General features: G+C 52.0%; 3 protein-coding genes across 6 annotated transcripts; 1 reads left to right on the top strand and 2 right to left on the bottom strand.

Moving 5' to 3' along the window:
- The first annotated feature begins 2,304 nt into the window (after positions 1–2,304).
- Positions 2,305–10,114, top strand: MAFK (MAF bZIP transcription factor K). Of its 2 annotated transcripts, none has more exons than XM_003210563.4 (3): positions 2,305–2,431; positions 3,982–4,061; positions 5,370–10,114. In XM_003210563.4, the coding sequence occupies exons 2-3, from the start codon at positions 4,026–4,028 to the stop codon at positions 5,802–5,804; spliced, it is 471 nt and encodes a 156-aa protein (XP_003210611.1). In that variant the 5' UTR covers positions 2,305–2,431; positions 3,982–4,025; the 3' UTR covers positions 5,805–10,114. The 2 variants fall into 2 exon arrangements, with proteins under 2 accessions (XP_003210611.1, XP_010717948.1); XM_010719646.3 differs by lacking the exon at positions 2,305–2,431 and adding an exon at positions 3,167–3,186.
- A 1,958-nt stretch (positions 10,115–12,072) lies between these two features.
- Positions 12,073–19,994, bottom strand: TMEM184A (transmembrane protein 184A). 2 transcript variants are annotated; one of them, XM_010719647.3, is made up of 10 exons: positions 19,797–19,994; positions 18,613–18,766; positions 17,060–17,284; positions 16,503–16,668; positions 15,691–15,781; positions 15,525–15,600; positions 14,918–15,009; positions 14,395–14,564; positions 14,118–14,315; positions 12,073–13,705 (listed from the first exon to the last, which is right to left on the bottom strand). In XM_010719647.3, exons 3-10 carry the CDS (start codon positions 17,282–17,284, stop codon positions 13,455–13,457), a joined length of 1,269 nt encoding a protein of 422 aa, XP_010717949.1. In that variant the 5' UTR covers positions 18,613–18,766; positions 19,797–19,994; the 3' UTR covers positions 12,073–13,454. The 2 variants fall into 2 exon arrangements, with proteins under 2 accessions (XP_010717949.1, XP_010717950.1); XM_010719648.3 differs by lacking the exon at positions 18,613–18,766.
- Positions 19,995–21,825: 1,831 nt separating this feature from the next.
- On the bottom strand, positions 21,826–24,659 carry PSMG3 (proteasome assembly chaperone 3). Of its 2 annotated transcripts, none has more exons than XM_010719649.3 (3): positions 24,533–24,659; positions 24,097–24,314; positions 21,826–22,373 (listed from the first exon to the last, which is right to left on the bottom strand). In XM_010719649.3, the coding sequence occupies exons 2-3, from the start codon at positions 24,310–24,312 to the stop codon at positions 22,221–22,223; spliced, it is 369 nt and encodes a 122-aa protein (XP_010717951.1). In that variant the 5' UTR covers positions 24,313–24,314; positions 24,533–24,659; the 3' UTR covers positions 21,826–22,220. The 2 variants fall into 2 exon arrangements, with proteins under 2 accessions (XP_010717951.1, XP_010717952.1); XM_010719650.3 differs by lacking the exon at positions 24,533–24,659 and adding an exon at positions 24,408–24,528.
- Positions 24,660–27,922: the final 3,263 nt, after the last annotated feature.

The raw sequence follows: 27,922 nt of genomic DNA on the forward strand, positions 1-27,922 counted from the left end.
GGCTGTGCGGAGCTCCTCTAGAACAGTAAACAGTGACTCACCCCTCCGTGTGTCTTCTCTCTGTTCATGTCAAATATATTGCCTTGCATATGCTCCTGCTGTCTGATTCACACCCGGAGCGCAGCCCTCCCCTCTCTCCTTACAAATGAATGACAAGCATCAGTCTGCCCTATGGGGTGCATGAAGGCTGTCAGAGTGGGGAAGGGTTGAAGGCTGAGGGATGGGGCTGTGTGACACACTGATCCGCATGGTGCCACGGAGGTGCGGAGATGGGAACTGAAGTTGCCTTCGCCTGTTGTCTCTGGAGGTGCCCTCAGTAAACGCAGCTGGAGCTGAGGATAACTCGGGTAAACCTGATATTTGGGTGACTTGCTGGAGCAGCTGCCTAGGAATTCGGTCCCTGCGTTTGGGAATGAGAGGAGAATTCCCACATAACTCAGCTCTGTGCTGAGGTTCGATGGCGGAGATCCCTGCTGCTGCTGCTTGAGCACTTCGCTGTTTTTCTGCCCTCTGGAAGTTGTTGCTGGCCCAGCTGAAGGTGAGGGCTGCGTGTTTTCAGTTTGCTGTGCTTGTCTCAGGATGGAAGCTAAACACCAGCAGGGCTGCCTGCCAGGCCCTCGTGTTCTGGCCAGGCTTTTCGTGCGGCGTAGAAAGAGCTTTAAAACTGGAGTTCATCCTCAGTCGTTGGGTGTCGGCATTGACTTTATGGTAATCCCTCAGTGCGTAACGCGCTGTGAGAGCCCCGTAGCGTGGAAAGTCTGAAGTTGCACTCTGGCATGTTTCCTTTCGCCTTAATTGCGAACCTCACATGGAGAGCTCTGCTCTGCCTCGGCTTTCTGCTGCCTTCCCCTTCAGAGCACTGCAATCATGAGGTGCTCCGAGCTGAGATCCTCAGCATCAAGACGTTGGGGTGCCTCATTTCTGGGGGATGCTGCCAATGGCACAGGAGTCTGAGAGAGGGCGAGGGCGTTGGCAGGGCTGCTGATGGATAACTTTATTGCAGAATTACAAGGGCTCTTTATGTAACCCACAGTCAAAACACTGGCTGTGGATCCGAAGCCTTTGCACGTACCGTTGGTGTATTACTACTCACTGCTTTATTTATGTAGTGTCCTAAGTGTGTCACGCTGCTTACAGGGTAAAGATGTAATGCAGTCCTTGCTCCAAAAAGCTGAGCTCCTACTTTGAGACGTGATGCAGCAAATGCAATTAAGGAAAGATGAGCAGCAATAGGGTAAAGACTAAAAGGGTTGTAGTAATCAAATTGCAGGTGGTGTCCCAGCAGACCCCGAAGCAGCGTGGTTGGGGGACACCACCTGGTGTCTATGGGGGGATTTGCCGCATAACTCTGGGAGCTGAACAATGCAGGTGGTACCTATGGGCAGGGTTTGGTCAGTGCAGAGACGTGGTTCAGTGCCAGGACCTGAGGGAGTGGTGCAGAGCTGCCAGGGGAGGAGCAGCTGGGGATCAGGGAAGGGCGGTGGGCACAACCTGAGCTGCCGGAGCTGAGGGAGCTCTGGGACACTGCTATCAGCCGTAGGAGTTGGGTTTGGGGTTGGGTTTGAGAGGCCCTGCGTGGAGCTGGGACTTGGGCTCAGTCATCCATGTGGGTTCCTACAGCTTGGTACATCCCCTGGTTCCGTGGCTCGCCCGAGGTGATGTGGTGTCAGGAGCACACCAGCAGCTCCACCAGCCACAGGTGGCACACCTCCCATACATGTTTAAAGAGAGCCATTCCCACCGTGCCCACCCGCCTTCCAGCCCCGGTGCCAGCAGCAGCTCTGGCACACGACACAGCACTGTGACGGGTCTGTCCGTAGTGCCGTGCAGGACGAGGTGCAGGACGAGGTGCAGGACGAGGCCTCGCTCTGCAGCGCTGCTCTGATGTCACGGGGTGACAGGTGGCAGAATGGCCGCCCCAGCACGGGGCTCCCACCTCTGCCCACTTCTGTTCCACGGTGCGCTGCATCTCTCCATCGCCTCACGCCCCATTCAGTTTTTCCGTCGGTGCTTTGAAGCCCCGCTGGGTGCAGATCAAAGCCTTTCTGTGCAGCCGCCCCACTTCACCCTGCCTTTTCCGGCCGCACCGCGCACCCCATCCTTGTAGGGCCGGGGGGCGGCGAAGGGAGGGGGGGGGGATACCGAGGGGAGGAAGAGTTCCTGATGCTGTGGGAATGCGAGCTGTGCTCTGTAAACAGCTGGTGACTCACTGCATAACTATGGCACCAAGTGCCTGCGCGGCGTGCAGGGAGGGGGCTGCCGGCCGCTTCCTTTACGCACTGGCAGCGCTCGGCTCCCCTCGGCCGTCCGAGCTTTTCCTTCCTCCTCCGTGTCTGCCTGGACATAGGGGTGGGCGGCGGAGGGGAAGCGATGAGGAGGAGGAGGACGGGCGGAGGGCAGCGCTGAGGTCTGAAGGCAAAGCCTGGTGCAGGTCAGTGAGGTGCCAGGCGATGGAGGGGTCTGTGGGGCCTGCGGGGATTGGTGCCATAGCAGGGGCTGCTGGAGCCGCGTGCGGGGAGGAGAGCGGAGCGGGGCTCGGGGAGGTGCTGTGTGCTGGTTGCTCCGAGCTCCATTCATCACAGAGCAGGGCTGGGGAGCGTGGCTGTCCTTGGCCCTCTGGCAGATGTGTGACACTGGGCTGTCTGGTGCTGAAAAAGAGAGGAGGAACCGAAATGCACGCCCCGACAGCCGGGGTGGCGTCCTGCAGCCTCACTGCCCACCTTGGCACCCCGCTCCCTCCGCCCCCCGTTCGCAGCTATGAATGAGTTTGTTTACTCTCCGCCGACTTGGTGATGTCTTTGCACAGACATGACCTGAAGTCATTATTGCTTTTGGGCTTCTCTGTTGCCATGACGACTGTCTCGGGGTTGGCTACTTTCCCAAGGTCACCATGGCAACTATCAGACGGGAATCATGCTTGGGATGCTTTGGCTGGATTTTTCATGAATGATTAGGATGTGTGACACGACGCAGACGTGAAAATGGGGAGGGTTTGGGCCCGGCTGGGTAGGGGTGGGGAGAGGGGGAGAGAGAAGGAGAGGACTCCGGCAGACAGACGCGGTGCCGCCGGCTGCGCAGCCCTCGGAGCCGCGCGTCGGGGCGGACCGGCGCGGCGTGGAGCCCTCCCGGCTGGGAGAGACGGGCGGAGGCGGTGATGGTGGAACGGCTGAGCCCGCCCCTCCCGGGGTAGGTACCCGGTACCTGCTGTGCCGCCGCGCCGTGGGGTGATGGTTTTAGGGGGGGACGTCGCTGAGCTGCGGCTGGGTGTTGTCCTCGGCTAAGGTGAGCGTGAAGGGCAGCGTCTTGGCGGAGGATGCTGTCGGTGGACACGCGCCCGCCTCGCCAGACAGCATCAGGCTGCTGGGCTGTGAGCATCGTCAGGCGGCGGGAGAGCAGAGCTGCTGCCGTGCTTTGTCATCACGGGGGGCTTTTGTTTCTGGTGTTTGGGTTTTCTGGGAGCGCTGGGTGGGGACGGTGCTGGGAGCAGGTGACAAACCAGGCAGCTTATTTCTGTCTTGCTGATTCAGTGTCAAGCTGGGTTAATAAGCATCGAAATGAGAATGGAGTTGTTGTCTTGTGGCTTTTCGGTGCCTTTTATGAGCGGAGTTAACTCTTCAATCAGTCCCTAATAGGGCGTCCGGAGTGTCTGGATGCCTCTGGAGGGAGGTGAGCCAGTGGGGCCTGGGCAGTGCATGGCTGCCTGCACGGCTGCGGCGTGAGCCACGTCCTTCCCTCCCTGCCCTGTTCTCAGTGTGCTTAAAAACAAAATAGAAGGGCTTGAGCATTAAGCAGCAACGTGATTATCCGTACAGGTTTTTCCTTCTTACACCTATACGGGTGGACTGATCTCTGAATCCTTCCTTGTGTGGTTTTATTTCCTTTGGCGGGGTTTTGGAGTTGGGGTCCTGGACTGCTGTTCTGTTAACCTACCTTCACGTCTGAGATTTGTCTAACTCAAAAATCTTGTTTTGTGTTTTCCAGTTGCAATTTCTGAGCGGTTTTGTCCAGAAGACTGTGCTCAGGTTATGACGACTAATCCCAAACCGAACAAGGCATTAAAGGTAGGGGAGAGGCCGTGCTGGGGATGCTGGCTGTTGGGGCAGGCTGCCGCAGAGCCGTGCTCCATGCTGCGACTGTCGGACGGCATGCCTCTTCTTTTCTTGTTCTGGGAGGCTCCCACAAATGGGCACTAATATAATTTCATATTATCTGCAGAGAAGTTCTTAGGGAGATAGGTAGAAGAATATTGGTTGTGCTTAGAAGTCTGAGTTCTGTGCAAGAGCGTAGGGCCAGATCGTCCCATCTGCTGCCCCAGAGACCTCTGGCTGCTGGCAGCATCCTGAAAGCAGTGCTCCAGGCCTGACAGTGCAGCACTTCTGCTCTCAGTGCGAAGACGCACTGAGGAGAGGAAGCTCCCACCTGTTTTCTCACAGATCCAGCAGACAGTAAATGCTTTGGGTATAGCTGCTGTATTGTGGACCACACGTGCATTGTTCGTGCTCTGCTGTAGTTTTTCTTGTGTCCTGGCTCTTCCTTCCAGGTACCTACAGTCTGTGAAGAGACAGAATAATAGTGTCTAAAAGGTTCTGAAAACAGCTGTGGTAGCAAATATGCTTCAGAGAAAAGCACGAGCCCTTGGTATTTCTCTTATGTGCCTTCAGAGTCAGGACAACCAAGTCAGACCAAGTGAAGCCAAGCAGGCTTGGTTCTGTTCAACACTCAGATGAGCAGTGTTCAATGAAAAGCCACTAAATGTGGAATGAAATCTGCACACAAGAGGCTATTCTGCTTGTGAGACTACTGCATTGGTGTCCCATCACGGTGCTGATAAAAGGTGTCCCCTTTAGGGTTCGGTGTGAATTCCTGAAAAAGGAACGCAAAAGACTTCCATGTCCTTTTGTTTCCTTAAAAATCTCACTGTTCAGTTCAAAGTAAGTTTCACTCAGAGGGTGGTAAAGCACTGGAACAGGTTGCCCAAGGAGGCTGTGGATGCCCCATCCCTGGAGGCATTCAAGGCCAGGCTGGATGTGGCTCTGGGCAGCCCGGTCTGCTGGTTGGCGACCTGCACACAGCAGGGGGGTGAAACTGGGTGATCATTGTGGTCATTTTCAACCCAGGCCATTCTGTGATTCTGTGCTCCTATAAGGCTCACTGCTGTCCTTGACTTGAGAGGGCGACCCGAACCCAGATGGGAGCAGTGCTTGCATCTCTGCCACGTGTCACCCCAGCGTGGCAGTGTCTGAGCGGAGCACGAGCTCTGTGAAGTGCTTCGGGGGCATTTCCAGTAGGGTGCTGAGGGAAAGCCTCCGCTATCCCCATCGGCCTCTCCTGCAGGGCCGCCACTACCCCTGTGCCGTTGGTGTTTGCAGGTAAAGGAGGAGTCGGGAGAGAATGCCCCAGTGCTGAGCGATGATGAACTCGTGTCAATGTCCGTACGGGAGCTGAACCAGCACCTGCGGGGTCTCACCAAAGAGGAGGTCATCCGTCTGAAGCAGCGGAGGCGCACGCTGAAGAACCGGGGCTACGCCGCCAGCTGCCGCATCAAGCGTGTGACTCAGAAAGAGGAGCTGGAGAGGCAGCGGGTTGAGCTGCAGCAAGAGGTGGAGAAGCTGGCCAGAGAAAACAGCAGCATGAAGCTGGAGCTGGACGCCTTGCGCTCCAAGTACGAAGCACTCCAGACCTTTGCTCGTACTGTGGCGCGAGGGCCTATCACCCCGACCAAAGTTGCCACCACCAGTGTCATCACCATCGTGAAATCAGCCGAAATCTCATCCAGTTCCGTGCCGTTCTCAGCAGCGTCCTAGTGCCCTCGGTGGGGAACTAGCAGCCTTTCAGAGGGGGGGGGAGGAGGCTCTTATGCATTGTTCCGGAGTTCTTGGTCACGTCAAGAATTGGCATCTTAACAACTCTCTTACCAAAAGTGGACAAAAAAAAAAGAAAAGAAAAAGAAAAAAAAAGAATTAAATAAATTAAGTAAGTAAGGAAGAAAATAGAAAAGAAAAAATACCTACAAAGGGAACTTAACTGGCTGCTTCTCTCTGGACTCGGTGGCTCCATCAACCCCTCGTGTCCAGGATTTGAGCTCTGTCTGCAGTACAAGTTGCAAGATCTACTTTCTTGTCCCTGCCTCCTTGAGCCCCTCGCAGCCGTGGGTGGCGTTCCAGCCGGGAGAAGATACCTGAGGAGCCTCCAGAGCCTTCGTGAATGATGCTCAAGAGCCAGGAAACAGATGGACCGTAGAAATCATCGTGTGAGATGAATGTATGGAAAAGAGTTTCCTTTAGTGGCATCCTACTCCTTGTCAGAAGGGTCTCCCCTTTCCTCCCCACTTCCATCTGCTGTTCCGAGGGCAGGGAAACAGGCATTTTGGTTTGAATTTCATCCTGCTGCGAGTGGATGGGAGTGGGAGGATGACGGAGATTAATGCTTGGGTCTGACCACACCCAATAGGAATAACCTTTTGTTTTCAATCCATGCTGTTAAAATATGGAAAAATATATATTTTACATATTTTAATACGCCTCACTACCTGTGTGGCCTGTGAAAAACTACATTGCAGCCTCCTTTATTCCAAGCCCATGTTTCCCAATAGCTCCTTCCCTAAGGTGTCCTGTGAATTGGGTATATTTATGCAGTGTATTTCTTCCAAATGATCCACAGTCTTGAAATAGCGGCTTATTTTATTTTATTTTTTCTGGATTCCCTGAAGCTTAAGGGAAGGAGGCACGGTAGATGCTGTGAAGAGCAGTGTGTGGGGAGGAGAAGGGCAGACGAGGAAGAAAAACGCTGGAAGTATTACCAGGTGGAAGCAGAACTGACTGCAAGGCAGAGGGGCTGTTCTGCTGGGATCAGCACTATGGGAAAGGGTTTGTGCAGAAGGTTTGGGAAAGATGTTTTTGAAGCACTGAAGTGTAACTAAAGGGCCATAGCACAGATAGGAGGAGTTAGAGCCTCCTCCTTGGTGGAAGCGTTGGTAGGTGAGCAAGGAGCATCCCGGCTGCAGGGCTGGGCTCACTGGGCTCTGCTTGACCAGGGAAGGGCCATGGGGAGGTTGGCTGGGAGCTGCATGAGTCCTTTCTGCAGTATTCAGACAACCTGTGTGGATGTGAGCCCGAAACTTGAAGATTCCTCTTGGGAATGTGTGAACTGCCCCAGGAGAAGCGTAGAGGGCAGGATGGAAATCCGTGTGCGTAGGGAATGGAAGAGTTGGGACCGAGAAGTCGTGCGTGTGGCTCTGAGCAGTGGTTTGGGAGAGGGATTTCTGGCCCGGCGATGGGCAGGAAGTGGGAAGCCAAGAGGAGGAATTCTGCTGTCACACAGCAGCGCTGAAAAGATGAATGTGTCCAGGTCACTGTAAAAAAAATAGCTATGTTGGTGTTTGTGTGTTCTGTTGTGTTTTATTTTTAATCTTCTGTTTGAAGTAGGAAAGAAAAAGGGCCTGTGAGTTTTGCAGGGCAGAGACTTGTGGGATGGACGATGCCTGTTGTCGTGCAGGTGAGAAGAGAATGAGACTGCTGATGGATGAGGTGAGGAGCAGAGCTTAGAGGACTTGGGCTCTGGAATAGAAGCCAGAGATGGCGGGGAGTTTGCCAGTGTTTTGGACTGAAAGAACTAATCGAGTGCCGCTGTTGCAAAGGAGACAGTGTGCTGGCATCCACCGCCCTGTGTGATTTGTTGTTTGGGGGCAGTACGTTTGTAGACTTCCAGTGAAGGCCTCTTTGCCTTTGGAAGAAGTTAGCTTGCTTTTTCTTTTTTTTTTCTTCCACCTTGTCATTGGAGTCTCTGGATTCCCCAAGAGGGTTCTTTGTGAAATAGGTTAATGAAAAGAGGAGCCTCAGCCTCGGTTCTCGTTCAGTCCTCGACACCTATGCTCATGACCTTACAGAGCTGGGAAGGGGCAGGTGAGCCTCCTCCTGAAGGCTTCTTATCCCTGCCAGAGCCGCGTGTGCCGGAGGGGAGCAGGGAGTTTCCTTCAAGTGATTTTCCAACGCGTAGAGTTTGGATGACACTTAGCGTTACCTCATTTCTCCTCCACTCCCTCCCTATCTCCTAACAGGCAGATTGATGTCCTGTGTATCAGTACCAGTTATTGACTCCCACAGCAGAAGCTGAGGAAGAGAAAAATGTTACTGTCATTTCCTGGTCCTCTCGTGTTCTCCAGCTCACAAACATTGGAAACTTTCCCAGACCTTACAGGTGCCTCCGAAAACAGGCAAAATGGAGACTCCTGGCACTGTTGGGGCTTTAAATGAAAACTTTAACGAAAAAAAAAAAGGACCAGTTGACTCGTAAATGCCCAAATGCTTCCAGTCTTTAGAACAGCTCCGGAGCTCCATAACATTCCTGGCTAGATAGGAACACCCTCGGGCTGCCCTTGGCCCCTGCCAGGGGAAATCAGACCAGCGGCACGGAGGGGGATGGAGGTTGAACTTTGTTCCGTGGGGTCTTCTTGCTGTTGAGAAACATATCTTTATGTGGCACTTCCCTTGTGGCCAAGTATTTCTTTTATTTTTTCCAGTTCTTGGAAGGGTGCCAAAGGCTTGTCCAAGTGATTGCTAGTTTGGTGCTGGTAGGCACTTCAATCTCTGGTCACTCGATTAAGAACAAGAGGCCTGGGTGTTGTTAAAGCTGTTGATACCATAGCCATGGTAGGTAATCCATATTGGATATCCATAAGGACCACGTGGAAATATTTAAAGAGAGAGAAATATATATATAAATATATAATTATATACATTTTATCGTACAGATTTTTCGTAAAAAGAAAAAAAAGATAATTTTTTTTCCAAGTTTGATACTGTAAATCTTTATTAAAAGAAATCGCCGGTCCAGGGCTCCCTCCCTGGGTGGTGACCTGGAGGGGAATGAAATGTCCTGGCTAAACTTCCACAGAGGGATCAGAATTGCAAGGTAACGTGGAGGGAGGAATGACCCGAAAGCTGTTGACCACCATGGAGACCCAACTCCTCCACCCTCCGCCCCGGAGGGCCCTCCAGCTTGGGGTTGTCGCATTGCATTCCTCTGGGGTTTGGTTTGTTTCCGTTTGTTATTTTTGTTGTTGTTGTTATTCTGTTTTGTTTCTCTCCGTCCTGCCCTTGCAAGCCTGACACCCAGGGTGAGCGTGGCGCGGGGAGCCGGCTGCTGCTGCGGGGTCACCGGGCGCTCCCTGCCGCCTCAATTCGCTGCCGTATTTCGGATGCTGGGCTCCCTTCTCTGCCCCTCCTTGTTCCCCGAGGTGCAGGGGCACTGAGGCCGAGCGCTGGGATCCTCTCCCCAGGCCTTTCTTCCCCCTCTGCAGCACGATGCGGGTACCTTGGGATGCTGGAAACAGCCCGACGCATCCACCCGGGTACCTTGGGGCAGCGCCGGGAGGGACATCCTTGGTCTCTTAGGTGTCTTTGCTGAGCTCTCCAGTGGCAGTGGGGGAAACCTTTCCCTCCAGGGCACCTTCAGACCCCCCCACAGCAAGTCAGCATCTCAGCTCTCGCCCGGCTCTGCCATCTGACGGAGGAGACCGCGGTGCCCCGGCTGACAGCACAGCGGGGCTGGGCTGCGGCACGGCTCGGACCCGGGGAGGAGGAGAAAGTGGCATTTATTTTATTTTATTTCTTCCTCTCTCAAATCATTTAAACTTTGTTGTCATGATGTTTTTATTTAAAACAAAGAAACAAACAAAAAGGAAAAAAAAAAAAAACAAAAAGCAAAAAAACGAAAAACTTTTGTAACGTGGATTTGTTTTCCTTCGTCTGTATTTCAGTCTGCTGGGGTGTTTCCGTAGATGGTGGATACTTGCTTTCATTTTTTTAATGATAGAAGTCTTCTGTTTTAAGTTGTTTTTTTTTTGTTTGTTTTGTTTTTTTTTTATCACCAGCTCATTCTATCCTCTGTGGTTACTCAGTAATTTCATTTCAATATTTATTTTTGTGCTGCTTTTTTATTATAAAATAAATTATTGATATACCAAGCAATGTGGATTCCTGTTTGTAAGGCGAGTAGCCCTGTGTATGTGTCCATTACTTTCTCTTGACAGCCACAACGTAATTTATTGCTGTAAATTTAGCTGCAGTGACTGGTTTTTTTGTACCTTTCCAATAAAGCATTTTCTGGTTTCAGACTTGCCCTGGTGTATGGTCAGCGTTTTGGAGCTCACATTGATTTTTCAGGGGCGTTTCCCTTGCTCATCACCTTGAGCAGCTGGCTGCGGTGGTTTCGGGATGCAGGCTGTGTGGATGCTCCAGCAAATGGCTGAGTTCGACCGCCTCCCAGCCCCCCTGTGCTGCTGTTCCCATTTGTTTGGGCCGTGCTCTGGTCCGAGCTGCTGCTCCCACAGGGCTCACGCTTATCGTGCTTCCTGGTGTGTGTTTGTGCTCTGTGCCCAGAGCACGTGGGAGCTGCGGCGGTGGCGGTGCTGGGAGCGCCCCGTGGGACTTGGCTTGGAGACCTTGTGCTGTGAAACAGGTCACGGTGCTGGAGGGAGCCGCTCCCCTCGCCGTGGAGTTATGAAATATCCCTCGGTGCTTCCTGTGCAACTGCTGGTGAATAAACAGCTTTAACTCCTTCGATCGATATTTCATCGTTCTCTTTTTCCCTATCGGTTCAGCCAAGCTTTAAGGCAATGGGAGAGCTGGGAGGCACCTGGGCTTCGATCCCCTACCATGGGCAGCCCTTGTTTCTAGGGGCAGCTAAAGGGGGAAACGTGCTCTGCGCTGGGCCAAGGCAGCGTGTCGCATGGATGTGTCCAATGACAGAAGTAGGGCAGAGTATGGATGAGCCGTGGGACTGGTGATGTGCGGTGGTCACTGGGTGCTACAGGTGGGGCTGGCTGCCTCCTCACCCAGCTCCTGGGCATGGAGTGGGGATGCAGGGCGAGCCGGGGGATTGCATGTGATGTGCTGTGAGAAGCAAGCTTGTGAAGGTCACCGTCCCCTGCTTCAGATCCTGCCCATGGAGAGGACAGCGAGGAGCTGGTGATGGCAGAGGGAGGTGGGATGTCGTGCCCATCCCAGGGATGGAGCAGCACCGTGCTGGAGGACACGTTTTGCCAAGGACACTTTTGGTATTTCAACACCCATTGGGGTGTTCTGAGCTCTGAGCCTTGCAGGCTGAGGGCCCAGGCCATAGCAGTGCACTCGTTGGGGCCAGCATCGTTCTGTAGGCTTGGGTGCGTCACGGCTGGTTTGGTGCTTTTTTTTCCCTCCATGTTTCGCTTGTGAGAAAGACCTGTTTTACATATAATACAGTAATCAGGACTTGACATAAATAGGCAGTTGTTGCCTTCTGCAGTGGGAATTGCACCTGCTGGCAAGAGCAATGAATGCAGCCCATTATGTGCTGGAGTTGATCATTTGTGCAATGAAGTACAGCCGCGCTTCTTGCTGTGTTCTTATGCCAGCCTGCATCCCACGAGCACGCTGGCAGATGCCCCATCATCACCTCGCAGTCTGTCCTCACCCAGGGGGTGAAGCTGCTTCTGTCCCCGCAGCTGCGGCACAGAGGGGCTCAGAAGATGGAGATGTTTGCTGAGATGTGGCCCTGCTTCCCTGTCAGGTTTGCGCCCATGTCAAGCCTTGTTGGTGGCAGCTCCCTGGATGTGCCAATTGCTTGGCTCTTGTTTACAGGCCAGCTGACACAAAACACGGCAACCTCACGGGCTGGGCAGGTACAGGCAGCAGATCTCCAGAGCGAAGGGCTTGCAAGACTGGCTCAGCCATAGCCTATCTGTATTGGCTCCACGTTTCCAGCATGATAAGATACTTCTGATAATAATTCATAGATTTGTGGTGGTGCTGCTGGGCTTGGCTGCAGAGGACCCAGCAGCTCGGAACTGCTGCATCCACAGCTTTGGAGGAGGTGCAGCGCACGGGGGGACGCACTGCTTGTGGAGGGAGAGGGATGAGCGCGAACCCTGTGGGAACATCGGAGTGTGGAGGATGCTGTGTGTGCAGGTATTTCTGCTGGGCCAGCACCAAGGGGCAGGGAGGACGTGCAGCTTAAGAGCATCAGCATTAGAGCAGGAGCGGGCAGAGTGTGGGCTCTGCTTGCTGAGCTAAGTGAAAATGCTCATTCAGCCCATAGTAGAAATTGCTGTTTATTAGAAAAAAAAATCATAAATAATTTCCTCTTGCAATTTACACTTTGCAGCTCAAGAGCAGGGAATAAAACAACACTAGGAGCTGTAAAACAGCTATAAGCCTCACCCATAGGCTTGTTTGCCATGTGACTGCAAATCAAAGGCTCCAGACTTGCCCCTGTCCTTCCACTGCCCAGCTCCCACCCCAACCAACAGCTGGCTGGTGCCCAAAGAAGTTCCCAAGGGGATCATCTGATTAACAGCAGGGGAACAGAAATAGAAGAAAATAAAACTGGAGAGGAAGTTTAGCAGAAGGACAGAGAAAATCTGTCGGGCTCAGCCCCACGTGCCTTCTCAGAGCCCAGGCAGGGTGATGGATTTGTGGGATGCTGTGGTGCTCTGGGAAATGGCTCACACAGCCCTCAATGCAGCTGAGCTCCCCAGGGCCTCCAGCATCCGCTGATTCTGGTCTTGCAGCACTTGCTTCTTACATGCAGGGTAGGGACAGGGGATGGAGAGGAGTTAGGAGGAACAGACAGTTCCCAGTCGGTGCATTCCTACCACCACCAGTCACAGTCTGGTTCCCTAATAATGGCTCTGATAAGAAAGCTGGAATCCCTTTTAACTCCTGATCCACTTGCAGATAAATGGGTTCAGACATAAACAAGCTCCTCTGTCACTGCAGCTTTCAGGAATGCAGCTGCAAGACCGTGCGGTGAGGTCCAGGAGAGGTCCCACTGCTGATCCCAGGAGATCTGGTCCAGCAGCTGCATCCCCATCTGGAGGCCGAGGAGGATGAGCTGCTCTTCCTCCTGGTAAAGAGCTCCTGCACAACTCTGTGGGCTTTTTGAGGGGAAGTAGAGAGGAAAACATAGAAATAAGGCATGATGTCTTTCAAATGTTACCAGGTTTTGAGGTGAATTGAAGTCACCTTCCTGCACTGCTTTTCTCCATGGGGCCCTGGAGATCATTTTTTACCCAAATCAGGAGAAACTAGAGCAGAACTGTGCTGAGAAAAGCATTTTTGTCAGGTCTCGGTGCTGTTTGCAGGTAAGAGCAGGGTGAGGAGGCCAGTCTGTCCAACGGCACTGGGGTGGTCCTGGCTCACTGGGAACCCAGCAGGGGTATGGGCACAGGGCTGGCACCCAGACTGGCAGTAAAGCAAAGAGCACAGTCCCTAACACCTCGGAGATGAGTCAGAAGCTGGCACTATTTTAACCTTTCCCTGGTTATTGCATCTTCCCTTTTAGGAACTGGCTTTATGAGTTGAGTTCCTGGCTCTCCTCCTTCCAGCATGCCAATGTGAGCAGGTTGTCACAGCCTCAAAAGTCCCCCCTTCCTTGCATTTAAGCCTCTCCAATGTCTCTGTCCCCTCGGATATCTCCTACAGCTCCTCATCCGACAGGATCAGCACTCTCTTCTCGATGTTTTTGCTCTTCCTGCCTCCTGCTCCCTCTGCCCTGCAGGCCACGTGCCCGTTCTCGTCCGGCGCCTTGCGCTCTGCCTCCTGCATGGCTTGCTGGGTGTACTGCTGGTAGGTGGGTGAGAAGTTGTGGATGGCATCCTGCACAATGTCCTGTGGACTCATTGTCTCCTTCAGCCCACTCGAGATGCTCTGCATCGGGGCAAGGTTTGCTGAAAAACAGAGCAGGAGGTGATGGGGCATCATATGGCCAATAGCCTGAGTGCTTTAAGACTGCAGTGATTTCCCTAGAAATTCAAGATTGTGGCCTCACCATGGACCACATCTCACTGTGGAACAAGGGAGCTTACAGTGGTGAGCACCAAGGAGGAGGAAGGCAAATTCAGCCCTATGTTTCAAAGAGTGTGGATCCTCTCCAGCAGTGTGTGCTGTAATACCAAAATCCCCTAATTTGCCTATTCATACCGAGGTATCTTCTCCTGTCACAAGCGGTTGAGGGAGAAGAAACTCATGGAGCAGAGGAGGAGGCTCCTTTACTGTTTTTTACCATCCCATTGTAGTGCTACAAGAGGTTGTCCTTTCCCTACCCACTGGTGAAAGAAGGCAGAAGAGAGGAACAGTTACCTGTTGAGTTTTCTTTCTTCTCTCTGTACATCTGGCAGCTAAAAGCGTAGCGCAGCGCAATGGAAGCAAAGAGCATCTCAATGCAGATGATGAAGTTCTGGTATCCAGCAGCCACTGTCCCAGCTCCCACCTCCTTCCCGTCGATGATCTGAACTTCGGGGATCACCCCGCATTTCTCCAGGATTGCCAGCAGTGTCCCTGTGCAGGGGAAGGGAGAGGGATCAGCTCTGGACCACCCCCCTGGGCTGCATGGTACTGCAAGAAGGCTGGGACTCACCTTGCCAGAAGGAGAGGAAGATGACAGCCTTGATGGTGATGAACTTGAGGACCGGCTCAAAAGGGCGCAGCAGGTCCATGGTGGCGAAGTAGAAGAGGAAGAGGGCATAAAGAGCCAGGCTGACAGAGAAGTTGTAGATGATGGTGATGTAGAGATAGCCGCTTCGGACACTGTGGGGGGAGAGCAAGCTGCTGAGTGAACACAGCTGGGGGCAAAGAGGGAAGGAGGGGAGCAGGGGCTGTGGGGGATGTGCATTGCTGTGCCACGGGGGGCAGTCCAGCCCAGCCCAGCCCAGCCGAGGAAGGGTGGGAGGGGGAACAGAAGCTGCTGTCACTTTTGTATTTTGGCCCTTGGGTGTTTGGTTCAAATCTTGCCTGGGGATAGTGGGGCTGTTCTTGGGCTCCGTGTGGTCTCGCTACCTGGGGAGGGCCAGCAGGTCCCCCATCCCCTCCGATGGAGCAGGGACCATCCATCCCCTTCCCCCAGGCGATGCACTCCTCCCAGCCCCACCCAGCATCCTCACTTGAAGTCCCCGTCGTGGTACTTCCCAAACGCCTGCAGGATGATGGTGACAATTGCCATGAGGGGTTTCACAATGCAGAACTGAAGCGTGGCCTGCACAGGAGAGAAACACCATGAACAGGGCAGTAGCGACCTCCTGCCCCCCCCAGCCCCATCACAGCCAACTCTCTGCTGCTGGGATGGAGGAGCAAGTGCTTCTTCATTGCAGGAATGATCTGAACCAGTAGACAGGAGGGAGCAAGGCTGTGCACCCTGAACACTCCCAAAAATCAGCATAGCCACTCTGAGGAGGGGTTGCCTCAGGGACAGAATGGTGCCTCCAGCCTGCAGCGCAGCACTGGGCAGTCAGGGAGCCGGCCAGCCAACCTGAGACTAGGCAGAGATAAAAATCTCAGCGCTGCAGTGGGAGGGGACCCTGACTCAGCAGTGAGTCAGAGCAAGGACAGCAAGCGCAGCGCCCTGCTGCTGGCCAGGTGCCGACAGAAAGAAAAATAGTGAGCATCTGGGTGAGATTTGCCTTTGGGTAAGGGACCCACTGCAACACAGCCCCAAGAGCCCCCGTCCCTTGCTGCGGAGGGGAGTTGCAGTGCTCCCCACTGGGTACCCACCTGCTTGCAGAAGCGCAGGAACCCAATGGAGTAGGACATGCCCTGAAGGCAGCAGGTCCCATACAAGCAGCTAGACCTGGAAGCAGAAGCCAAGGAAATGCTGTTGGGCAACAGGATGGGGAAAAGAGGCAAAGGGCTGAGGAGTTGGTGGTGTGCCACCACTTACGCAATGGGTTTCCCTCGGATCTCAGTCATGATGGTGCTCTCCCCACCGAGGTACTCAAAGCATAGGCTCAGAAAGCTGTAAATCACGAAAGCTGGCAAGGAAAGAGCAGACATGGTCAGCAGGGCTGGTGGTAGAGCTCGGGGGGGGGGCTTACGTTTCACTTCCCTTCCTGCTCAGATGTCTCCTCACCCACCCAGCACGTTATCAGGGTTTGGGACAATGGCGTGGGTGTGTAGAAGGCCACCAGCAGGTTGAATCCACCTGAACCAGATGCACTGTGCCATGTCTATAGAGTAAATGTGTTTTGCTGCAGAAGCAGCAGCTTCACCATGCACACACAACTCCTGCATGCAGAGAATGTGGTGGGCAAAGGATGTACTGGCAGCACCCAAGGACGCACATCTGAGCATGTGCAGGAGGAGGGTGATGGCCAAAGACCTTCATGGAAGGACATGAAACTCAACTCACAAGCTCTCTCTGCACCTCCCAACCGCCTGATTTCATAGGTAAGTCTGCCTTTTCCTTTGGAAAAACAGTTTTTCTACCTCAAAGGTAGGCAGAAATCCTTTCCCCTGGGAATGTGGCCAGATGCTGGGCTCTCAGAGCCTGCAGGTGCCCCATAACCCTCCTCTCTCTGCTGCTGATGGAGCAGGAAGGGGGAAAGCTCCAAATGGTGGCAGGGAGAGCTGAAAGCAAAAACAATGCAGATCCGGCACTATGTGCAAGCCAGGATGCTCCAGAGACACAGGGCAGAGGAGGAGAGCCCTGCTCTGCTGTTAGCATCCCTGCTGACGTGGCTGCTCTGTGCTCACCCTCATAGCAGTCGCGCACTGAGTCGAAGTAGACATAGTACTGGTGGCTGCCAAGGAGCAGGAGACTGAGCCACGAGTCGAAGGCATAGATGGGCACAATGAAAAGGATGCGGATGATGTAGCGCTGCTCCTTGGGGATGGTATAGTTCCTCAGGTGCATGTAGATCTGTAAGGGAGAGCATGCCTGTTGTGCAGAGCTGTGGTTAGGGCCGATGAGTCTGGGCTTAATTTGGTGCTCCGAGGCAGTGGCTCACTCTGGGGCAGCCCCAGCATTGTGGGTCTGTGCAGCATCGCAGAATGTGCCTTCTGATGGGGTGCTGCAAGGCTGCATGCCCAAAGGCACAGCTGTGCGGTGCTAGATGAGCTCCCACTGAGTGCTGCCTTGTGCCTCTCCCAGCTCCAGCAGCCACAGGGTAAAGTCCACCCTCCCGATGCAGAGATTTCCCCTCCACCAGCTGCAGGAGGAAACACCCACCTGGTGTTTGCAGTGAGATGGTGGGAAACAATAGCTTTGCCCCAGCCCTTAACCCAGAGCTGTGACTCCATCCTGCCCATACCTGGTGGAAGGTGACGATGAGCGCCGACCACACGAAGATGCCGGAGATGACCCGTGCTGTTATTGTGGTCAGGAAGAGCTGCTGGCCATCCTGGGAGTCGTTGTGGGCAGCTGTGAGCAGGGTGAGGGCTGGGGATGGGGTGGCGGAGGCCAGCCTGGCAGCTGTGCCCGGCCCTGGAGAGCTGGGTGCCGCAGGAGAGGACCAAGCATGGGTGGCATTACTCATCTGTGGGAGGGAGAGGCACGGGGAGTGGTGTGGGATGGAGGTGAACTGGTGAGGGGGAAGGTCCCAGCAAGTTTCCCAGCCCACAAATCTCCAGTGAGCTTTTCTCCTCCCCACACCTTTCCCAGCATGGCCCTCTCCCAAGACAGCCTATTCTCCATGGTCGGGGCTGCTTCTCTCAGCAGGAAAATGCAAATGTTCAAGAGCAGACCCTTGTGTCTGCAAGGAGGTGTCTCTAGTCCCCATATCCCCCAAAACACACGCTGCTTCCTCCCAGTTGCACTCCCTCTGGTTTTCTCTGGGGTCACCATCCCTTAGGAAACTAAAAGACGTGCCCACACTCTTGCTCTCAGGTATTGACACCTGCAGCTCAGGACCTCTCCCACTGGGCACCAGAGACTTAAGCATCAATATCACCTCCTTCCATGATTAAAACCATCCCCTTATTAACAAGCATCAGGATATTGACATCCTTATGGACAATGTGCTCACATCGTTATCCTGGGAGCCCAGAGAACATTGAGGCCCTGTGGTCCACCCCCACATTTAGCTTCTTTCTTTCTGAGTGACCTGCTGATGGCCAGCTCCAGGGTTCATCAGAAGAAGGAGGTTTGGCATCACCCAGGATGTTCAGCGAGGCAGCAAACCTCGGCCATCTCATAATTTCAAGGTTCTGGTGTGCCAGCCCAGGCAGCAGCATGGGGCTTGGGGGATGCTGGAGCACTTGTACAACTCTGCAGGATCCTCGTGGGCAGCTCTGCCCTCCTCAAAGACTCTCACCCCAGCATTCCCAGCACAGAGCACTCTGCAGCTCAGCCCAAACTAATAATACACTCTTATTTATAGGGCAGCTTCATATCTCAAGGCCAACAGATGCACAGACTGCCATGTTTGGCCTCTCTTTGAGCTATCTATGGAAACCTGCTTTTTCCACACGTATAACAACAGCAGTTAAAAAAAAAAAAAAAAAAGACAGCAAGCAGAGCTCTAACAATGTAGACACTCCTCAGCACATTGTTAAAAAACAAAGATTTTAGCTGGGTAACTATCGCCCAGAGGAAAGCCTGTAAGTGCAGACTGGTGAGAGGCAAGAAAATATTTGCAGAGATGAGTGTGGTAGGGGACAACCTTGATCCACTTACACACAGCAAACAGCCCAAAGCCCAGCTCGCCTAGCAGCTCCCTCTTCACAAACCCCAACCTCTAGGGGAGGAAACTCGGCTGGTATCAGATCAGCAGCCCTAAAAATACCTCCCCCAGACCCCTCCCGCTGTCTGTAAGTGGAGATGCCCAGTGCTGGGTGCTGCGGGTGGCCGGGTCCCAGGGTGTACCTGCAGCTGCAGTGGACTCTCAGGGCAGCAGGAGCAGAGGGTTTTCCTTTGTGCAGCTGTCGTCACCCTGCCCAGGCTGGCAGGAAGCAGGATCCCGGGGAGGGATCTGTTCTTTGGACAGCCCTTGTAAACATTAACAGGAGGCCAGGGAGAGCTGGCGGTACATGCAGGAGGGAGAAAGCCGTGTTGGAACCTTTCTGTGGCAAGACCCTTACCCACAGCTTGTTTTGGGGATGCCCTATGTCAGGTTTGGCAGTTTTCACTCTCCTCAAGCTTTGTGCTAGGGAAGAGCACGATCTGGCTTGCTCCGTGGGACATGGCAGAGAGCTGCGTTCAGCTCCAGACCCATTTATTCTGCCTTCAGCCCGGCGCCGTGCCACAGATGCTTGGCCAAGCTGTCCCAGCTCCTATTAGCTTTCACAGCCCGGCTGTGCAGCAAGCAGCTCGGCACCAGCGGCCTTCCTGGCAGGCTCTCCTGCATTGTAAAACTCTTAACGCGTCGCAGCAAGTCATTAAAACAAAAGCCTCAGTGCCACTCAGAGACAGGGCTCCCAGCTCCAGAGGTAACCAGATCCCAGCCGTGCAAGGTAGCCGGGCAACTCAATGCAGCCAAGGGCCCATTTGCTTCCAAAACAAAGGCAGCCAGGAGGTGCGAGAGTAATTTTAGCCCCAAAACTCAGCTCGACAGGATGGCACATCCCAACAGGCAGCTCTTAGACGTGGGGCAGACACCTGCTGTGCTCCGACTGCCTGCTCTGCTCAATCCCTGGATACCAGAGGCGCTCAGTGAAAGCTGAGCCCAAAACCATGGACAGTGCACTGGGTTTGGGCAGGCTGCCTGCAGGATCGCTCTGCCCAGGCCACGCTGCTGTGAGGGGAGATGGCTGACCTGCACCCAGGGATGGGAGCGGCCAGGCTGTGTCCTGCCAGCACCAGGCACTCCTTTCCTGCTGATTGCATCCAGATAAAGCCCGGCTCGGGGCTGTTTATGAGCAGCCTCTCTATACCACCCCCACACCACCAGGAGGAAGCACCTACAGCACACATAACCAAGGCAGAGCAGCACCCAGCCCTCTGTCAAGCCAGTACCACGGGCTCTGCCCCACCACCCACAGGTGCGTGGGGCCAACCTCTGCCCTGCTGGCCGAACCCCACCCGGCCATCGTGCCCCCATCCCCACTCACCCTGCGGGGCTCCTCCAGTTGCAGGCCGTGGCTGCGTCCCGCCGTGCACCTGCCTCTGCATCCCCTGCGCCCTCCTCCAGCACAGACTCCTCCTCCGGGCACCTTCCCAGCAGGACACCGCCAGCCCTTCTCCCTCACTGCACCCCAAGGGGCTCAGCACCGGCCCTCTGTGCCCTCCCCATAGCAGCTGGGGCAGCAGGCAGGGCTTTACCTTCTGCAGAAAAGCTGCCAAACGTACCTTTCCAGTCTGCCCCGTTTAGCACTCACGCCCGGAAAGCAAACAGGGCTGGAAGGCTCCGGAGCTGCTGCCCTGCGTTTGTGGTGAGCGCTGCCTGGGTGGCAAAAGCAGTTCTTGTTGCGATTGAGAATTAATTCCTCCTGGAGGATAGCGATGACTAAAAGGCAGACAGCTGGTTGTACAAGCAGCCAGGCTGGGGAGGCTGTTTTTTGGGACAGGCCTTCCCTTGGTTTACTGCAGAACAGAGCAAACCTGAAGGACCAGCTGCTCGTGGTCTGACTTATCGCCTGCAGAAAGGCAGCCAGATGAGATGTTGTGGCTCTGAGCATCAAATGGGAGAGAGAGTGCCACGTCCTTTCTTTGCTCACCACTGCGTGCAGACCTGGTTGCAAAAAGAACAAGGAAACCATGGTAGTAAACCAGGGTCAGCTTGCAGGTATTAACACATGACGTTTTCAGGGCACAGAAGCAGTGAGGCAGCATATCACCACATAGTGGAAGATGTGGTTTACATTGAATTTGCCAACTCATATATGATTTATAAACTCACTGGAGCTAAGGGCATCATAGGAGCAGCAGGAGTTGGGAAACAGACTGCATTTTGGATTGGGAAGAGATCTCCACTAGCAAAGATCAACGTTAACAAATTCCACATGGCTCTCTCAGCCCTCCTAGGCTGAAAAAAGAAAAAAAAAAAGAAAAAAAAAAAAAGAAAAAAAAAAAGAAAAAAAAAAAAGAAGAAATGTAAAAGAGGGAAAATTTGGAGTTCTGACAGATGCAAATCTTTGATTCTTGGAAGCACAGTTTGGAAAATTATTTTTAGATGAAATTTCTGTCAAGGGCAGCTGCAAGCCTGCAGTTTTTGAATGTACTCTTAAAGATATGTTTCATTTCTCATTATCCTTTAAAATACTGTAGAAACCATTACTTCAGAGGAAAAAGTCCTTTCGAAATGCATTTTCTGCTTTTGTATTTTTATGGGATTTTTTTAGCAACAGTAATGATCCAGCGATAGGATCTGCATGGGGAATGGACAGGCTCTGTGCTGATTCTGCTGACACTGATGGGTATCAGCACAGCACGGGTCTTCTCTGCCCTGAATCTGAAGGCAGGACCTGGCCTTGGTCAGCTCAGTCAAGTTCATAAGTGACAAAAGTGTGAAATAGCTTACTTAAAAACTGACTACTTGGTGCTACCTGTTCCAAGAAGAGGAAAAAACAAACGTGCTTTCCAAGCAAACAGCACAAGTTGGGCTGTTAAGCACTGCGTTAACTCATCTGACCTCACATAAGAGCACTTTCTTTCAATGGACTCAGCCAACACCCCACTGTGTAACCTCCAAAGCCCTTCTGTCCCCATGTCTGCTCTGACAGTGCTTCAGGAGAGGGGCAGCTTGTTGCAGGTGGCCCAGAGCAATGCACATGCTGTCTCTCTGAAGTGCTACTACCACATCATACGGAAACAACCGATATTTTGCCTTTTTCTCATTAACTTGGGTTCCTTTCTGCTATCCTGACATCAGTTTTCATGAAATTGGAACACTGCAATTATCTACCTCTCTTCAAAATGCGACTGGAAACGAAGAGCAGATTCAGAATACATCAGGAGGAAACTGACATAAGGATAAAAGTAGTCATAAGAGGTAATTTCCTTAAAAAATAAAAAAAAAAAAGCAGGCAAGAAAAAAAAAAAACTTTCCTATTATGCAATTGCTGTTTATTTGTTACGGAGGCTTGTATTTCAATTGAAGTGATTTTTGCAGAGCAAAAAAAAACAACCGACCATGTAAAATTAGATTCATCAATGTTTCTTTTACTCACTCTGCACTGGGTGTTCCCCTTTGCGGTACAGTGTAGCTACAGAGCTTGGCATCCATCACTCCTCGGGCACAAATGCAGAGCTGTGACGTTTCCCAGATATACATCCCTCCCCAGGTGACAAATATAACATTTCTCTTGAATACTGAGGCAATTGTTCTCATCTCATCACCAACTATCTGGACCGCAAACCTGTCACAGGAAGAAAACCCACAACCATTCTACCCAGTAGAGAAAAATTCATCACATTCCTAAGCATGTCCAAAACCAGCACAAAGACATTCCATCATTTTCATTTCTTGTCCTCTCAAAAAAGTGGCGATGAGTCATGGACTCCAGATCATTTCCTTGAATCCAGATGGTACAACTTCACCACACTTGGCAACTTCGGATCACTTCCCGTAGAGCTTGTATTCCTTCCATGGTCTTGTCCTTCAAAGCCATAGCGAGAAGAACAGGTTTGTTCCCAGCTTCCTGAGACACGAACGCCACCAGGTTTTTTGCACAAACATGGACGAGGGGCTGAAAAGCAAAGGTAAACAGAGGTTCACTCGCAGCTGCAAAGTCATCCTGCATGAGTTAGCAGAGGAAGAGCCCTGCAATGACTCGTTCATGGAGCACGTCGGGAACCTGTCTGTGCTGGATGCTGAGCATTAGTTTGCTGAGCAGTTCCAGAGTGATTGGAAACAGACACACAGCTTGGCTGGCCAACAAAGCCACGCTGTGGTATGGGATAATTTAGAAGGCACTTTCTCAACAAACTTAAAATAGGAGAGTTTAGACCTGTGAGCAGCAGTCCAACAAAACCCATCCTGAAACAACTGAACTGGAGCTGCACTGGAGTTCTGCACTGCTTTAGAGTGTTTGGAAAGCTGCTGTTGAAAGTCCTTCTGCAATTCTTCCCACAGCACCAAATATCAACATATATAAAATGATCAGAATCCCTCTATTCCCATCATGACCAGATTCCCGAGTACCATGTTCTTGTTGCTGACCAGACTATGCTCTGCTGACAAACTCTGGAAGTAAGCTGTCTTGTTTTTCTAAGTCTTAGAGACCTCAAACTGGCATTATACACAGCCTTTGCACACGTAAAAAACATTTCTGATTTTAACAGAATAATAAAAACCAAAAATAAATGGTGAGGCTGAAGCAGGGAAGAGAAGGGATATCATCTTAGTGAGACTTCTTTAAGAAGAATATCCAACTTGCCTAAGTTTTATTGATACCTACAGTTACGCATTTTTTAGAAGGCTGAGCTAGCATGACTTTAGCTGCCAGTGTTGCTTGGAAATATGTATGGTCTCAAATGGGGATGTTCACAGCAACAAGCAGGAAGTCAGCAAATTAAAGTCTTCTTAAAGTTTAGATTGATTAAGTTGGTCACATGATTTAAAAACACTGTGTAAAAAAGGCACTTCCTATCTCCAAAAAAAACCACAGAAATGGCTCAGAGGTGCCACTGTTCAGAATTAGCAGCCATGTCAACCAGGCAAAGCAAAGCTTCCCCCACCCAGGGAAGGCAGACTTGTTGAGGAATGAGAACTGCACTGAGGGGCAGACAGAAAGGGGAACCTATGTGTTGTTACAGCTTTTCTAGTTAAGGTTAGCAAGTAACATCTGACAGCCCAACCCTGATGGAAAGCCTCATAAACTTGTAGCTCTGTAACTTTTTGCTTTAATGCTTGACCAGCTGACACTTTGCAAAACACGTTTCCTTCTGCTTTCACTCCAGCTCTGTGAAACCAGTCGATAAAAACTCATTTTGTTGGAGGAAAACAAATTAAACTTTATCGAGGGCAGGTGTTGGCAGGCGCACAGAGAGAGGGCATCTAAAGTCCATTATGGGGCTGGCAGAGATGGAGGCTGGAGGGAGGAAAAAAAGAGACTCAAGAAGGGGAAATCATTGGAACAGCAAGCCTGGAAAGCTTATCAGAGGCTGTATGTTTGATCTTGCAACCTTTAAAGTAACAGGAGCTGTATCAAATCTTCCATAAACACAGCAAGGCAACCCGTACCCTATACGACACCAAGCACCAGCCCCACAAAGCTGTCGGAGAACAGATGAACGTGCCTGTTTTTCAGAGGATCCCCTCTTCCTTCAGACCAGATTTTTACATCCATTTGACCGCCGTGCAAACACCGCTTAACGGCTGTGATTCATCAGCTCCCTGGCAACTCGCACGGCCCCACCTACAGAATTTCCCCTTCGCTCGGCGCCGGGGCGCTGCGCATCTGCTCCTACCTCGTCCTTGCCCAGCAGCACTTTGGTGCTGAGCGAAGGCCTGCCAACGTTGTCCCCTATGGTATCGGGGTTCACGTAGACGAGCGTGCCCATCTTGCCGTACTGCGTGACCACCACGAGGATGGAGTTGGAGAACGCGGTGCAAACCACCTCGGTGCGGACCCCGCGGACCGCTTCCTCCCGCCGCTTAGACGTCACGATGGGACTGGCTGCCATCGCTGCGGGAAGCAATCAGACCACATCAGATGAAAAGCACGGAACGCGGCTATCGAAAGCCTCCAACCTTTCGTTCATTGGCTTGGCTTTGTTACCGCGGTTGATTCCGGAGCGTAAAAGCACCCAGAGGTGCGGGCGAAGAGCAGCTGTGCGGGGGAACCAATGCCCCCACGCGGACACTGCTGCACAACACCCGCAGTCCGTGATCCCCTCCCCGTACCCTGCACCGAGCTGAGGCCTCACGCCGGTACCCGGTCCGCCCCGGCGGAAGAGCGCCCGTCCCCTCCTCCCATCCCACCATCCGGCGCGGGCAGATGGCGCCGGGCCGCCATGTTGGGGAGGGGCCGCCATGTTGGGGAGGAGCCGCCATGTTGGGGAGGGGCCGCCATGTTTGGGAGGAGCCGCCCGCAGGCCCGCGGTCCCCCCGTCCGTTTGGGCAGTGCTGCGCTTCGGACGGGGTTCCGTGTCCCTTGCTCGTGTCCTGAAGCAAAGTGTGTGTGTGATGCGGCCCTCGTGTGCTGCCGTGAGAAATGAGCAAAGAGTGTGTAAAGAAATGCTCGTGCACCGCGAGGAGTCACGCGGGTGCTGATTTCTGTTCCATCCGTACTTTATTTGGGTGCTTATAACGCTGTTGTTCTGCGTCCCTCCAAAGCAGATTTACACAAAGCTCCCAAAACTGGGATTTCTCGGAGGTTTGCAGCGTGTGGACTCGTGCACGTGCTGTGGATGACGCCTCTAAAACACAACCCTTTCTTTCCGTGCATTCACTGTTACCATTCCTTCCAAAACACCACAGAAAAGCACCGTTGCCTCTAAAAGCGATCACTCCTTTTTGGTTCGCTTTACAACCTCTCACTTCTAGGCGGAGCACGTCGGCTCTGCGCTGAGTGTGCTCGGAGGCACCATCAGAGTGCAGCAGAGCTCCACAGAAAACCCTTCCACCGGCCCAGGTGGTGGTTGACGCAGGCGGAGAGGCTCCGTGCCTTTTGGCGCTGTGGCAATAGTCTGTTTTGCGGCACTGCGAGCAGTCAGCGCCGCTCTCTTGCTGACCAGCATCACTCGAAGCTCTGCCTGTTCGACAGAGATAATAGCAGCTCCTGTCAGCAAAGCCTCCTGGCTCACGGAGGAGCGTGTTCCTGTCCTGCCTTCTCTGGAGGAAGATTTTACTTCAGGAAACAGAGAGGACCCGATTCTTCCTGCCATCCTTGCCAGCCTCTGTTTTATTCTTTACGTGATGAGAGGACAAAGAGACTCCACTCCAGTTCAGATTTCTGTGGAAACAGCTCTGTCCCCTACACTTCACTGATTTCCATTAGTTTGGGAGCAAAGAGTTATTTCAGTTGATTGGAAACCATTTCTGCATGGATCAGAAGCAGGATATATAGCAAACACATGAAGCTGACAGCAAGAGGGAGTCGAGCCCTGAATTTTCATCACCAAAAATAAACACACTCAAAAAACAGAGATGGCTGTGAAGGAGAAGGCTCCTATTGCTCATCTGACCCAGGCAGGGTGTGGAGCTTTGTGTGGGCAGGATGTGGGACCGGCCCATGGGTCAGCCTGCTGCTTCCCACCCTGCTCTGCCTCAGAAGGATGTGTGTCTGTGCTTGCACTCTGCCTATCTATAGAGCTTTTCATCCAATGATCCCTAATCACATTGCAAACGTTATTACATTTAGCTTCATAAACTCTCTTTTGACATAAGAGGTTATTAATACACCCCATTTTACGGTCCGAGGGAAATAAAGAATGAAGGCAGACAGCAGTTCAGAAGCCATCGCACCCTTGGCTGCTAGGCACCAGATCTCTTCTTCCATTCCCATGCACTTACAGCTGAGGAAACATAAGTCGTGCGTGTCACTATCTCAATTACTTGCAGAAATCAATGACTATGCAGCCCGATACTTTGACAAGAAAAACTACCCATAATATTCCAGTTTTAAACCTTTATTATTATTTATTCAAGCAGTTTCTTACCACTCTTTTGTTTTTTTTAAATGCTGAAGTGCCTCTGTGTAGTCTGCTTTTTTACAATAATCTCTGCATTTATCTGAAGTGATTTTATAGAGCTAATGCATGAGATCTGCAGAGCATTAGAAATCTTTCCCACTTCTCTTGAAAACTAGACACGGTGTTTCAGGACATCCATTAATAATCCCTGCTCTTGGGAACACCTCACTATCAAAGTGCTGGGTTGCTTTATTAGTTTACAGGTTATTACTTCTCTAGTTTAGATTTCTCTCTTGTATCTTTTATGATGCAGAATATAGACTGCGAGCTGGAACCTGAGGTGCAGCCAGGCTCTGGTCTGTGCATCCAAGGAGAGAAGAAACAAATTAGTTTGCTCCCTGATGCAGAAGCTGCTTGGGAATTCTTCTGACTCTCGTTATAAATCAGCTGCATGAAGCAGAGCTGCTGCTAAGGGCACTCCTCTGGCCAGCCAGTATCCCTGTGCTCCTTTTCCTTGTGTCGGCATCACAGCAAGGTTGGGAGCATGTGTGCGGTGTGGGATTAGCGTGCCTTCATGTCAGTGCTCCCATGGACAACAAATAGCATCATTTCTTCTTCTAACAGAGCACTCTAGGAGATTTGCTAGTTTGTAAGTTGAATACACAGCTCGCGTTGTATGGGACATGCTCTATTTTGTTTGCTGCATGGAAGGCTAAGCCAATCCATCAGGCATTGCAGAACCTCTTTGAGCTGTTTACCTGTTGAGTACACTTTTTCTATTCCAGTGCAGAATTCAACCTGAAAAAAAAAAAAACAACAACAACAACAAAAAAACCACTTCTAGCAAAGAATAAACCTAAAGCTGAAAAGCAAGTGATGCAGTTTTTGTGTAGCCTGCAGACTGTCGTCAGCTGCACATCTGAGGTGCTGGAGGTGCAAGCCTGAGACTGTTGGATCATCCTGTTGTCTTGTTTTCTTGCATTTGCAACTTAGTGAGGAAACATGGGAATGTTCATTGGTGTGTGTATAAATAGTGAGTACTCGCATATGAGTATTAGCTTGTTTGCCTGCAAAAGCTCAGTGTGCAGAATAAGATTTAAAAAAGCCAGCACACTCTGGCTGGGCCTGGAAGCATCCAGGTAGCAATGTGACTAAAGCTCTTTGCTTTTTTATTTTTTATTTTTTTCCCCTTTCAGATTTAGCAAGCTATAAATGGAGTGCTCCAGCCCTTATAGGACTAGTTATGCTGCCTGTTTTCTGAGCTGCTGTGCAGACTGGAGGAGGAGGATTTGAGGTCCAGGAGACTGGAGTGAGCAATGGGCCCTAGTGCAATGGTGCTGGGGGAGAACTTCAGAGAGGGGCTCCTTCTGAAGCTGCAGAACCTGGCATAAGTCAGATAAGTTGCACTTAGAGAAGAACTTGGAACAGCAGTAGTTTTCATGTACTTGGTACACTGAAAATCAGTGTGTCCTACATTTCTTTGCAAAATTTATCCAGAGGTGACTTTAGCACTACTGAAATGATAATGGCATTCTTGAAATGTCCAGAATAGCTCCAGTCTACCCACAGGAGCTTCAGACTGCCTAAAAAACTCTGCATTACATCACACAGACAACCTGATGCTGTGTAACAATAATCTTACTCTCAATATTTGTCATGA

This window comes from Meleagris gallopavo, chromosome 16, assembly GCF_000146605.3.
Source record: "Meleagris gallopavo isolate NT-WF06-2002-E0010 breed Aviagen turkey brand Nicholas breeding stock chromosome 16, Turkey_5.1, whole genome shotgun sequence".
In the NCBI taxonomy this organism is placed as follows: Eukaryota; Metazoa; Chordata; class Aves; order Galliformes; family Phasianidae; genus Meleagris; species Meleagris gallopavo.